At 42.6% G+C, this 14,776-nt stretch overlaps 1 protein-coding gene across 1 annotated transcript in view; it reads left to right on the forward strand.

Annotated features, from left to right (window-relative positions):
• Positions 1-14,776, forward strand: part of LOC106882791 (uncharacterized) — a 179,574-nt gene that overhangs the window by 119,493 nt on the left and 45,305 nt on the right. The window contains exons 2-3 of the mRNA XM_089345194.1: positions 6,374-6,482; positions 14,159-14,244. Of these exons, the coding sequence (XP_089201320.1) occupies positions 14,161-14,244 (84 nt within the window). The 5' untranslated portion in view covers positions 6,374-6,482; positions 14,159-14,160. The remainder of the gene's footprint in view (positions 1-6,373; positions 6,483-14,158; positions 14,245-14,776) is intronic.

Raw genomic sequence — 14,776 nt, forward strand, 5'->3', positions numbered from 1 at the left:
CAGATGATGGATCAGGGATGGCCACTGCTAACACCAGAAACCCCTGCACATATATCACACCCATATTCCTACTGAATATCCGGGGCCTATTACGAACAGGCGGCAAAAACAAGTTCCTATACTTGAAAGACCTAGTAACATGCAATCAAGCAATATGCATGGTGCTTACCGAAACGCATCTAACACCTAATATAGCAGATACGGAGATAAATATACCAGAGTATGCCGTACTCCGAACAGACAGAAGGGATAGAAGTCATGGGGGAGTTGCAATATACATCCGAGAAGATGTCACACCCCTACTACTACTATCACACTCAAACTCCGTATGTGATACTTTAATAGTACACATTGATGTAGTTGTATGCTCAACATACCGTCCACCAAATACCGCAAAGCAGGAAGGTAAATTTGAGGACAGCCTCAGACACATAGAAGAGGTCCTGACAAATCTGGACCAACACATCAATATACTTTTCCTAGGCCACTTTAACCTCCCAAATGTTAAATGGCCTGAAGGTCACATCCTCTCTGGGATGTCACTGCATGAACATAGCCAGGCAAAATCATTGCTAGAACTATCCAACATGCTGTTCATGGAACAAGTGATACTCCAACCAACCAGGGGAAGCAATATTTTGGATCTCTGCTTCACAAACAATGTGAGCCTAATCCATAATGTGAAAATAACGCCCACATCTCTCTCAGATCATAACATTATAGAATTAACTATGTATGGTCCTAGACAACCCACTGACACCCACCCCACTGACACCCACCCCACCAGGAGGACTCAAGCAATATCCAACCTGAATTTCCACAGGGCGGACTGGAAGTCTATTCGCAGAGAGATTCGAAATCAAAACTGGCATGACAGCCTTTCTATACAAGACAATGACCTCAAACTAAATCATTTTATGTCAACCATACAAGACATATGCACCAAATACGTGCCATATAGAAAGACCAGCAAACATGCCAATAGAATTCCTAGAGTCAGGAAAATCCTTATGAGACACAGAACAAAGGTCTCAAACCAGTTAAATAGAGAACTGGAGGATAGGAAAAGGGCTAAATTAAAACTAACACTGTTAGAAATAGAAAACAAAATTAAACTCTCCCATGAAAAGGAGAGAGCAGAGAAGGAGAAGAGAGCAGTAGAAAGCATAAAAACAAACCCCAAGGCTTTCTATAGATTTGCAAAGGAGACTGCTACGGTGCAGTATAAGATAGGACCCCTATTCCTGCCTAATGGCTCACTGACTGCAGATCCCACATGGATAAGTGAAGTGCTCAGTACACAATTCAAGAGTGTCTTCACCTCTCCTCTGAGTCACATGCAGATAAAGAACCCAGCTGATTTCTTTGACAATAGCACTCAGCAGAAAAAGACTGCATCCATTACCTACATCGACATTGAAGAGGAAGATGTGATAGCTGCCATAAATGAAATGAGCTCAAATTCGGCAACTGGCCCCGATGGTTTCCCAGCTGTCCTCTTAAAGTCGTGTAAACAAGAATTAGCAGGACCACTCCAGATACTCTTCCAGAGTTTCCTTGCAAATGGTAAACTTCCCAAAAAGCTGAAGGAAGGCACCATATGTCCTATCCATAAAGGTGGAAGCAGAGCAGAGGCTGGAAACTACAGGCCCATCTCTCTGACTTCACATATTAGCAAAGTCATGGAACGAATTGTCAGAAGGAGATTGATTGCGTTCCTAGAAGAAAATGACTTGCTGAATGAGACCCAGCATGGTTTCCGTCCAGGTAGAAGCTGCCTCACGCAGCTCTTGCAGCATTATGACTGGGTCCTGAAGCAGCTACTTGACCATTCAAATGTTGATGTGATATATCTCGACTTTGCAAAAGCCTTTGACAAAGTTGATCATGGCTTGATATGTCACAAGCTGCGAAACCTTGGCATAGCTGGTAAATTAGGAGAGTGGCTGCATGACTTCCTGAATGGTAGGAGTCAGACAGTTGCAGCCAATGGAGAACTATCTAGGGAAACAAAAATATTCCAACCATGACCATCCTGTCTTTTGAGTATGAGTAATGTTGTAATTACATTATCTACAATAACCTTTCTTTCTCATAACAGTAAGGTGTGAACTGAGTGAGGTTTAGCTGCTTTTTCTATCGGATCATCACGACAGCTTTGCAGTAATTGTTGCGGTTCTCTATATTCTGAGATCAAATCCAGCTGAAGTCAAATTCTTTCAGGGTCAATCGATAAACTACTAGATATAGCTACCTCACCTGGGAACTGCACTGATCCCATTAAGGGCCCAAAGCAAGGCATTTGAATAAATCACAGAGTTGGTCTGAGCAGAATTGTGTAGGTTGCTTGTGTTTGTGGTAGTGTTGATGATGCAGGTGGTGGTGGTGGTGGTGGTGGTGCAGGTTGCAGAAGTGATGGTGGTTGGGGTCATGATGATAGTGGTGGTCCTTTTTGCAAGGAAAGGTCAGTTTTGGAGTAGTTGTCACAATTCAGCTCAGATCCTTCAAACCTAGAATCAAAGACACTCCACCCATGACATACTCTTTGGATTAACTTTACACACTATCCCACCAGTGGTTGAAAATATTAAGTAGCAATAATATACTGTTCCTGTTTATCTCATCTAATTCTCTTTCTCAGGTTTTCAGGCATTGTTTAGGCTATGGGCACTGCCTTACTTTCTTTCACTAATTAATTAGCATGCTTTATGCATAAATACTTTATATGCAAATATATGCGCATTAGTCTATGATTGTTACATGCACATACTGCATGCACATGCATATGTTTATTTGTGTGTGTGTGTATACGTACATATATACATACAAACATAAAAACAACGCAACAATCCCAAAACATACTTAAATACAATATATCTCAAAATGACAAGGGGGATATCTGAGTAGATTTTGACATCAAATTACCAATCGAACCCCGATGGATCCAGATACACTCCAAGGCTGGCCATTTTGCTGGTTTACTGTCTGTTCAATGTCAAATTTCTTTTCATCAGCGAACACCAGTCAGGGCAGCATGCCTTCAATAATCTCATGAATACTAAGACGATTCCTTTCCTGTCTCCTCATAGAGTATTATGATTGTATTTCGGTCTATAACCATTATCTTATCTATAAATCTGAATTTATTTAGTCTGAAGCAAACACAAGACACACTATCTATTGATAGTCATTAAAGCCCAAAACTTTGGTTGCCTTAATTTTGGAACACCCTGTATACACCCCCAACACAACACATGCATTATCATTACCTCCTTCTCTCTCCCTCCTTCTCCCCATCGTTCTCTCTCTCTCTCTCTCTCTCTCTCTATGTATATATATATATACACAAATGCACATACATAAATACATACTTAGAAACGTATATACATATAAACAATATTATTGTAACTCATAATTTCTTTGTAGACGACCTGAAGATTTATTCTAAAAGTGTTAGCAATGCCAAAAAACAACTGGAATTAATTGCAACCTTTTCAGCTGATATAGGCATGGAATTTGGCCGAAAGAAATGTTCATGTTTGGTCATAGAATGAGGAAACTCATTACCCCAAACCCAAAACTTGTGCATTAATTCTCTCCCTCACTCCCTCTCTCTCTCATATATATATACACACAAATATATATGGACATACATAAATACATACGTACATACATGCATGGCCGTCCACTTGTAATTGAGGAAGACCATTGTGCATTCTAGGACTAACTTATATTTTGCATTTGCAGCAGCTCTGTTGGTGCCTAATGAACCCTGCTCTTGACAAACATATACGATTGCAAACATTGCAAACCAAACTTTCCCCATTCACTACACCAGCAGTGCGCTTTCAAGCAGCACGTTTAAGTTCTTCATGCAGACTACATGCTCTCTCAAAAGTGTCGGCCCCCTCTTTAACCGGCTTCCACTTTCTGTGGTGATGACAGGCATTGTTCTCCCATTCAGTCTCCTGCATATCACAGGCCTTTAATGAGGACTTGGCACAGTCCTTAAATCACAGCCTTGGTTTATGCTGGGGTCCCTTTCCATTGACATGTTCCCGATATAGCATCTGCTTAGGGATCCTGCGATCCTTCATTCTAATAAGGTGTCCAGTCCAACGTAACATGGTGCTTGTGCACCATTGCCTCAATACTCAAGTTATCAGCTTTTTCTAGGTTTACTCCGATAGCGTTTCCCCTCTGCAAGCTCACCATAAAACAGATGTTTCGGCATGCGTTCATCTGCCATTTGAACAATATGGCCACACCATCTCATTTCGTTCCTCAAAATCATAGCTTTAATTGAGGTGATGCCTGCAGATGCAAGGTTATCTGTGTTTGGAGTAAAAAAAAACATTTAATTTTTAAAATGTGATGAAGGCATCTTTGGTGAAATTGTTCTAACAATTTAAAATGCCTTTCATAACAAGTCCAAGTTTCACAGGAATATAACAGGGATTGTAAGACAAATGATTTGTAAAGAGCCAGCTTTGTATTCTTATTTATATGTCGCTGGCACCAAATGCGGGACTCCAAGCCACCAAATGCTTTTGCTGCCCTTTGAATTCACAGCTGTATTTCTGTATGAAGATTTCCCTAATTTTGGAACAGAGCTTCCAAGGTAGATGAACGAATCGACAACCTTAAGCAACTTATCCTTAACAAAAACTTTAGTGGGGTTACAAACAACACTACACACAAGTTGATGCATTACAACTGTTTTTTGCAAGTTGATGGTCAAGCCAAGTCAAAAGAGATTGCAGACCTTTTTCAGAATGGCTGACCACATCGCAATCGTCAACGTATAAAAGTTCCCTAATGGGAACTTTTGGCGTAGGAGTGGCTGTGTGGTAAGTAGCTTGCTTACGAACCACATGATTCCGGGTTCAGTCCCACTGCATGGCACCTAGGGCAAGTGTCTTCTACTATAGCCTCAGGCTGACCAAAGCCTTGTAAGTGGATTTGGTAGACGGAAACTGAAAGAATCTGTTTTCATTTATATATATATATATATATATATATATATATATATATATATATATATATATATATATAACATAATATGGTAAAAATTCGATATTAATTAATATCAATTTAATACCAGGAAACTAGCACATTAAAAGAATCAGAAGTTTCATGAAAAAATTTTTTGGGAGATCCTAAAAAGATTATAGTACTTGTGTATATAAGATTGACCAGTGACCGGTCTGTCAATATGCCGAAGCTCACTTAAAAAATTCTCAAATACGGATTCAGCGGAGCAAAAACAGACGGGCTAGACCAGTGAAAATTGTACATACCTCGATTATCTGCAGACTATAGTTTCAAAATCAATACTTCCAAAATAAAAGTATCTATTTATCTTCAGTACAGATTGCCGATATTCTTACAATCGAACAGAATCTCGTGCTAGTTGTCTTCAACCAGTGAAAACGTGCACGTGATTCTATCCATTATAAAGATTAAAATTCAAAAGTCTTAGTTTTGGCGCGCTGAATCTGGAAAATATCTCTGCAGAAAATAATTTCTGCTTTGAATTTACCAACTTTGAGAAATGTGATTATGGTTAATTAACATAATATGGTAAAAATTCGATATTAATTAATATCCATTTAATACCAGGAAACTATTTTGAAACTATAGTCTGCAGATAATCGAGGTATGTACAATTTTCACTGGTCTAGCCCACCTGTTTTTGCTCCGCTGAATCCGTATATGTATATGTATATATATATATATATATATATATATATATATATATATATATATATATATATATATATATATATATATATATATATATATATATATATATATATATATATTTATGTATATGTATGTATGTTTGTGTGTCTGTGTTTGTCTCCCCACCCAGTGTCTCTTGACAACCGATGCTGGTGTGTTTACGTTCCCGTAACTTAGCAGTTCAGCAAAAGAGAATGATAGAATAAGTACTAGGCTTACAAAGAATAAGTCCTGAGGTCGATTTGCTCGACTAAAGGTGGTGCTCCAGCATGGCCACAGTCAAATGACTGAAACAAGTAAAAGAGTAATGAGTGAAGTAAAAACCTTCGTTTTGAATTTCAGTCTGGTCAGTATAAAAACATACATACATACATGCACATAGTTTTTCAAACAATTATGAAAAGCTGAGGTCATACTAAATGCAATTGAATTATACTTTGAGAGGATAAAGGTTAAAGAAATTCAGGTCAGTTAAGGAGTGGCGTGATATTGAGTGAACAAAAGAAGATAGAATGTATAGATAAATAAAATTCCCCGAAAAACAATGATTAACCTTATTGGCTGAGACGACTTACCTCCTGCTTATTACAAATATATAACTAGGAAACTGAAATCGATTTATTCATAGCAGCGAGAGAATTTGAAGCTCGACGTCTCCAACTGAAAACCTCGAAACAAGCTTACTCAGCTGAAACCTTAAAACACAAACTTATCCAACTGAAAACTTCTGATTCAAGGTAAAGAAAACATTTACTTGTCTTAAATTTTGTCATATATATATATATATAATATTTTATCTTTTACTACTCAAAGCTGCAGCCATGCTGGGGCACACTGTCATTATTGAGAACCTCCTCTGATATGTGGCATTTGGTGAATAAGGGAGTTTGATGTCATTGCCCTCATTCGTGCCTCCTGTCACAAGATAGGTTCATCCAAGATTCTCAACAGGAAGAGGTCCAGTTTTCTTTTGAAAGCACTTACATCCACTTTGTGTAGGTCCCTCATGCTCTTTGGGAGAATATTAAAAAGCTGTGGGCATTTGAAACCCAGGCTGTTGCAGTAACTGGTCCTGAAATGTGATGGCAGTGTTGGGATCTTTGGCACTATGCAGTGGTGACCCGTTCTGGTATTTGTGTAGCTTTCAAAACCAAAATTTGGTACAATCCTTTCCAGGATCTTCCAGGTGTATATTACTGCATATCTTCCCCACCTTCACACTAGGGAGTAGAGTCTTACCTGTTTCAGCCGTCCCCAGTAGCTGAGCTGTTGCAATGAGATGATCTTCTTTTTGTAGCGTCACTGGATTGCTTCAAGGTCCACTGTTAATTTTACACTGTGGGGGGACCATTGTTAGGAGCAGTAGTCCAGGCAGCTGAGGATGAATGTCCTCCAGCGGACCATCATGGTTTCTTTGTCTCTAGTTCTGAAGGTTCTCAGGATCCATCCAGCCAACCGTCTGCACTTTGTCGTCATCTTGTTAAAGTGCACTTGGAAAGTGGTATCATCACTCATTTCGATACCCAGATCACACACAAGATTGTAATCCCCCACTGGGCCAGTATACCCTGTATGTTTTCCGTTCAATTTTGGGTGCTGGTAGTGCAGGGCTTGAAATTTTCCAGCATTAAACTGCATATTATTGTCCTCAGCCCATCTGTAAATTGCATCCAGCTACTGCTGCAGGCATGCAACATCGCTAGGGTTCTGCATTTTCTGCAAAACTTTCGTGTCGTCTCCGTAGCTAGCGAGGGTATCAGGGCAGTGGAGAGTATATCTGAGAGGGCCACAATGAAAATCGGTGGCCCTAAGACAGTGCCCTGTGGAACACCACTCACTATTTGTAGTTCTGTTGAGGTGGCCCCACTGGCTACCACTGCCTGACTTCTGTCTTTCAGAAAGTCATGTAATCATTCTGCAAGTTTTCCAGCTATGCCAAAATTGCGTAGTTTGTGGCATATCATATCATGATTAACTTTATCGAAAGCTTTTGCAAAGTCAAGGTATATTACGTCCACATTTGAGTTGTTGAGTAACTGTTTCATCACCCAGTCATAGTGCTATAGACAGCTCCTACCTGGTCGAAAACCATGCTATCACTCAGCAAGTCACTTTCTTCCAGGAATAACTTTGCTGATGTGTGAAGTCAGAGACCTAGGCCTATAAGTTATGGCATCTGCTCTGCTTCCTCCTTCATGGATTGAGCATATCATTCCCTCCTTCAGTTTGTTTGGCAGCTTGCCATTCAGAAGAAAACTCTGGAAGAAAATCTGTAGTGGTTTTTCCTGAGCATATATGTGTATGTATATATATATATATATATATATATATATATATATATATAGACATTGATCATAGAAAAAACATCAAATTCACATCAATGACTTTATATATAACAGCATATTTCCAAACATTTGATCATATTTAAATATTACCATCGCTCTTAAACATATAAAGTATACATATATAAAAAAAAAACATTAAAAAATATGCATATATAAAATACACAGAAGGTAAAATATATATACACGAATAAAAACACAGATGTATAGAACAACCTATCAAGAAGGTATATACAATTGGCTAAAAATTCTAAAGCGTGTCATGCTCATCTCGCTCGAGAAACCTCATGTGTCACCCGCACAAGAGCCAGCCCAGGGGCACCAGCAACGATCCCGCTCGAAAATCCCACAACAACCCCACACAAGAGCCAGTCCAGGGGCACCGGCAACGATCCCGTCCGAAAGATTTCATGTGTTGCCCGCACATGAGCCAGTCCAGGGCCACCGGCAACGATCCGGCTCGAAAAAACTCATGTGTCACCCGCACAAGAGCCGGCCCAGGGGTGTCGCCCGCACATGAGCCAGTCCAGGGGCACTGGCAATGAACCCGCTCAAAACATTTCATGTGTCACCCGCACAAGAGTCAGTCCAGGGGCACTGGCAACGATCCCGCTCGAAAGATTCATGTGTCGCCCGCACATGAGCCAGTCCAGGGGCACTGGCAACGATCCCGCTCTAAACATTTCATGTGTCGCCCGCACATGAGCCAGTCCGGGGGCACCGGCAACGATCTCGCTCAAAAGATTTCATGTGTCGCCCGCACATGAGCCAGTCCAGGGGCACCGCAACGATCCCGCTCGAAACATTTCATGTGTCTCCCGCACAAGAGCCAGTCCAGGGGCACTGGCAACGATCCCGCTCGAAACATTTCATGTGTCGCCCGCACATGAGCCAGTTCGGGGGCACTGGCAACGATCTCGCACGAAACATTTCATGTGTCGCCCGCACTTGAGCCAGTCCAGGGGCACTGGCAACGATCTCGCTCGAAACATTTCATGTGTCACCCGCACAAGGGCCCGTCCAGGGGTACTGGCAACGATCTCGCTTGAAAGATATCATGTGTCGCCCGCACATGAGCCAGTCCAGGGGCACCGGCAACGATCTCGCTCCAAAAAAACCTCATGTGTCACCCGCACAAGAGCCAGTCCAGGGGCACTGGCAACGATCTCGCATGAAAGATATCATGTGTCGCCCGCACATGAGCCAGTCCAGGGGCACTGGCAACGTTCCTGCTCGAAAGATTTCATGTGTCGCCCGCACATGAGCCAGTCCGGGGGAACCGGCAACGATCTCGCTCGAAAAACCTCGTGTCACCCGCACAAGAGCCGGCCCAGGGGCACCGGCAACGATCTCGCTCGAAAGATTTCATGTGTCGCCCGCACATGAGCCAGTCCAGGGGCACTGGCATCGATCCCGCTCGAAAGATTTCATGTGTCACCCGCACATGAGCCAGTCCAGGGGCACTGGTAACAATCCCGTTCGAAACATTTCATGTGTCACCCGCACAAGAGCCAGTCCAGGGGCATTGGCAACGATCTCGCTCGAAAGATATCATATGTCGCCCGCACATGAGCCAGACCAGGAGCACTGGCAGCGATCCCGCTCGAAAGATTTCATGTGTTGCCTGCACATGGGCCAGTCCAGGAGCACTGGCAACGATCTCGCTCGAAAATCCCATGACGGCCCCGCACAAAGCCAGTTCAGGGGCACAGCAACAATCTATTTCTATTTCACTTGCCTCAACTGGTCTTCGCAAGTGGGGTTTAGTGTCCAATTTTAATTTAACTCGATTTCGATTTCACTTGCCTCAACAGGTCTTCACAAGTGGAATTTAGTGTCCAATGAAGAAGGAAGGAAGGTACGCATAAGTGGGCTGGCTGGGCCTTAGATTTAGGTCTCACTTGGCTTACCGGGTCTTCTCACGCACAGCATATTTCCAAAGGTCTCGGTCAGAAGTCATCGCCTCGGTGAGGCCCAATGTTCGAAGGTCGTGCCTTACCACCTCATCCCAGGTCTTCCTGGGCCTACCTCTTCCACAGGTTCCCTCAACTGTTAAGGTGTGGCACTTTTTCACACAGCTATCCTCATCCATTCTCGCTACATGACCATACCAGCGCAGTCGTCTCTCTTGCACACTACAACTGATGCTTCGTAAGTTCAACTTTTCTCTCAAGGTACTGATACTCTGTCTAGTATGCACACTGACATTACACATCCATCGGAGCATACTAGCTTCATTCCTTGCGAGCCTACGCATGTCCTCAGCAGTCACGGACCATGTTTCACTGCCATGAAGCATGGCTGTTCGTACACATGCGTCATACAATCTGCCTTTTACTCTGAGTGAGAGTCCCTTTGTCGCCAGCAGAGGTAAGAGCTCTCTGAACTTTGCCCACGCTATTCTAATTCTAGCAGCTACGCTTTCAGCGCACCCACCTCCACTGCTAATTTGGTCACCAAGATAGCGGAAGCTATCAACCACTTCTAGTTTTTCTCCCTGGAATGTGGCAGAAGTTGTTTTCTGCACATTTCCAGTATTTATAGCTCCAGAACATCTGCTGCAAACAAAAACTAACTTCCTAGTTAACCTTCCTTTGATATTGCTGCACCTCTTATGTGTCCATAGCTTGCACTGGGTGCATCTTATAGAGTTACTTCCCACTCCTTTTCTACAGATCGAGCAGGGCCATCTACCTGAAGGGGTTTGTGTTTTGTCTGCCTTCCTACTCACGAGGACTTTGGTTTTAGCTAGGTTGACTCTAAGACCCTTCGATTCTAGTCCTTGCTTCGATACCTGAAACTTCTCCTCTAATTGTGATAGTGACTCAGCAATTAGTGCAAGGTCATCAGCATAGAGGAGCTCCCAGGGGCATCCTGTCTTGAATTCCTCTGTTATAGCCTGGAGAACTATGATAAATAGGAAGGGGCTGAGGACAGAACCTTGGTGGACCCCTACCTCCACCTGGAATTCTTCACTGTACTCTCTGCCAATCCTCACCTTACTGACAGAGTTTCTGTACATGGCTCGCACAGCTCTCACTAACCATTCTTCTATCCCTAGTTTCCTCATTGACCACCAGATGAGAGATCGGGGGACCCTGTCAAAGGCTTTCTCCATATCAACGAAAGCCAGGAACAGAGGTTTATCCTTGGCTAGGTATTTCTCCTGAAGCTGTCTTACCAGAAATATAGCATCAGTGGTGCTTTTCCCAGGCACAAAACCAAACTGCATCTCATCTAAGCTGACTCGCTCCCTAAGCAGTTGAGCTATGACCCTCTCCGTGACTTTCATTACCTGATCTAAAAGCTTGATACCTCTGTAATTATTTGTATCTAAAGTGTCACCTTTACCTTTGTAGCAGTTGATTATGGTGCTGCTACACCAGTCATTGGGTATGACTCCTTCGTGTATCACCTGGTTCGTAATACGGGTGACTAGGCTATAGCCGACACTGCCAGATATTTCGAGCATCTCTGCAGTGATTCCTGATGGGCCGGGGGCTTTCCCTGTCTTCATACTCTTAATTGCTTTATCTACCATGGTACTGTCAACTCGGATAGCTGGTCCCTCTGTTGGGTCAACATACGGCAGACTCTCTTTCTCCCATTCATTCTCTTTATTAAGCAATCTATCGTAGTGGCTTCTCCAGACCTCTTTCTTTCCAGCCTCATTTAGAGCAAGCGTACCATCATCCATGCGAACACATTTCTCTCCTACTACATCACTATTCTCTCTCCTACACTGTCTTGCAACACGAATTATCTCAAGTCTTTGGTCCTCACGGCGCAGAACATTGGCAAATCTTTTCTTATCTGCCTCCCTTCTGGCTAAATAAACCTGTCGCCTAGCTTCCCTTCTCGCAGATTGGTACAATTCCCTGCTACCACCGTTCTTCCAGTCCTTCCAAGCCTGTTTCTTTTGTCTAATAGCCCTGTCTACCTCCTTGTTCCACCACCACGTTATTTTGGGTCGAGAAGGGACCTTGCACCAACTACAGATCTCGTCGGTGGTCCTCAGCAGGTTGTCCCGTAGAAAAGTCCAGTTGTCCTCTACATTGTGTGAAGCTACATCCCCCTCTATTTCGTCAAAGGCTTCGAGTAATAGGTCTCTAAATCTCTGTCCATTTGCAGGATCTTTGAGCTTCCATACCCTTCTCCTCCAAGCTGGTCGTCTTTCTGGGCAGCCACTTAGCTCTGATCCTAAAGTCACTAAACTACTAGTCTATGTTGTGGGGTACAGTCTTCGCCTGGGAATGTTTTGGCATTTCTGAGCAGCCGTCTTTCCCTTTTCCTGACGAGGATGTAGTCAAATTGGCTTGTGTGCCTGCCAGAACGGTAGGTGACTAGGTGACTGGCAGGTTTCCTGAAGTTAGTATTGCAGATCATAAGGTCATTTGCATCACAGAACTCCAGCAGCCTGGTTCCCTCCTCATTGCAGGAACCAAAACCATAGCCTCCATGTACGCCATAGAAGCCCCCTGAATGTTGTCCAACATGTCCATTGAAGTCACCAGCCACAAAGAGAAGGTCCCTGTCATTCGTCAATGAGGTAGTCTGCAGAAGGGTGTCATAAAATTGGTCTTTCTGTCCGTCGGGTAGCCCGGGCTGAGGGCATAGGCCGAGATAATGGTTGCTAAACCATGGTGTAGGACTAATCTAATCTTAAGTATTCTATCGCATACTCTAACCACCTCGATTACCTTATCCACCCATTCCTCTGCAAGAAGTATACCCATGCCCCCGACCCCGTCTGTGTTTCCTGCCCAGAAAATCTTGTACCTGTGTTCTTTGCCTGTGAGGAGCCTAGCGGAACAACCTCTCCACCTTACTTCTTGGAGGCAGCAGATATCGACACATCGCCGTTCAAGCATCTCAAAAATCTCACCAGATCTACCTTTCAGTGTGCCGACGTTAAGAGTGCCAACCCTGAGGGTGTGGGGGGTATGGACTCGTAAAACCTTGGGGCGGGGAACGGCGTCATGTACCTGAAAAGAAAGCTCGCATTTTGCAGAGAACATAACAATCAGTAGCATTCCCTTCAGCCAGCATCCACTATACTATCGTATTTATGCACCATATGATCTCTACCTTACATAGGGGGATAAAACCAAAGTGGGGGTGGGAAATCTTTAGAAGTGTTCATGGGGGACAGTCATGGTACTGGTGAGGAAAATAAGAACCTCCGATACTGGTGTAGAAGATAGGAACTTCCGGTACTGGAGTACAAGATAGGAACTTCCGGTACTGGTGGAGGGGGTGGGAGGGCTGGTGCACCAAACATGCGCTGGGCAGGAGTTAATCGAAGGGGAGGGAGAAGATATATATATAGAGAGAGAGATATACATAGTGAAATAAATATCGGGAGAGACACAGACAGATTAAAACAGAGAGGGAGTGAAAATGAACGAGAAAGATTAAAAGAGAGAGAGAGGGTTATTCATAGCACGCGGAGTTTTAGGGATTTCTATCGTTTGTAATACCCTAACCACTAAGCTCCACACTTTCGCACACACACACACACACCTGTATACATATGCATATACATAGAAGTACATATGTATGTGTATGCATGTATGGCAACCATTTTTACGTCTATTTTCCATGCTAGCATGGGTTAGATGAATATATATTTGATGCATTTTTTTTACTTCTGGATCCCATTCCTGTCCTTAATCCTTACTTGTTGCTCGAGTTAGGGATCTCTTATTCCAATGGTCTATTCATCAACAGGAGAAATGATAACAATCTAATCACCCATAGCTAAGAAATTGTCAGAGACAGCAAATGTAAACACACACACACACACACATACTTGTGTGTGTGTGTGTGACCAATGAGAATGTGATAGGCACAGCAATGTAGCAAACCAAGAGACACAACACAATGACTGTTGTTAGGTTTATTAGTGTCAAGAAGAACATTCAGCTATAAATAATACTTGAGATAAGCTGAAGTTTTTAATATTTCTGTCATTTCATGGGAGATTTGAGAAACACAGTCTTCTTTAAATTGCTCTTTACCTCATTTTATAAGTTTTTAAAAACTATCTTACTTTCCTTTTTATTCAAAAGACATGGATGTGGATAAGATTATAAGGAACATTCTGACTGGGGACTTTGAAGATGTCAAACGACTTATTGAAAAACAGCCTGAAAAAGTAAGTTTACTTTATATTGCTTCCTCAATGTTAAATGTTTGTTTATTATTTTATACACAATATTAAATGTTCCTAAGTAACCACATATATTTGTCCATAATATTTCATTTCTTTCTTTACCTCTTTCTTCTAATCGTCATCATTGTCACTTTTTATGAATATTCAACCAGACATTGGGGCATGCCAGAATTGATAGACTGTGAGTGAGAGAGAAACCCATCCTCACACACTGCAATGGAGTATTCTGGCAGGAAATATTCAGTTCAAGAGATGGGGGACAGACGGATCCTATAGATGAATGGTGACTTTGTCAAGAAATTTTCTTGCCATACACAGTCAAATGTTTTACCAATGCCAAGGGCTACACCATTTCTTTTGCAGAAGTTGTCAAACATACCAAAACACTGGGGAGTCGCATAGGAATCAGACCCCTGCTTGAACCAGCTTTATAGAACTGTACTGGTGCTCATTGAATAGAGAAAGATACTGAAAGGGACAAAGATGATGTCTGTTTATGACATTTTACTTCATA

This window comes from Octopus bimaculoides, chromosome 29 (assembly GCF_046866305.1).
Source record: "Octopus bimaculoides isolate indiv1 chromosome 29, ASM4686630v1, whole genome shotgun sequence".
Taxonomy (NCBI): Eukaryota; Metazoa; Mollusca; class Cephalopoda; order Octopoda; family Octopodidae; genus Octopus; species Octopus bimaculoides.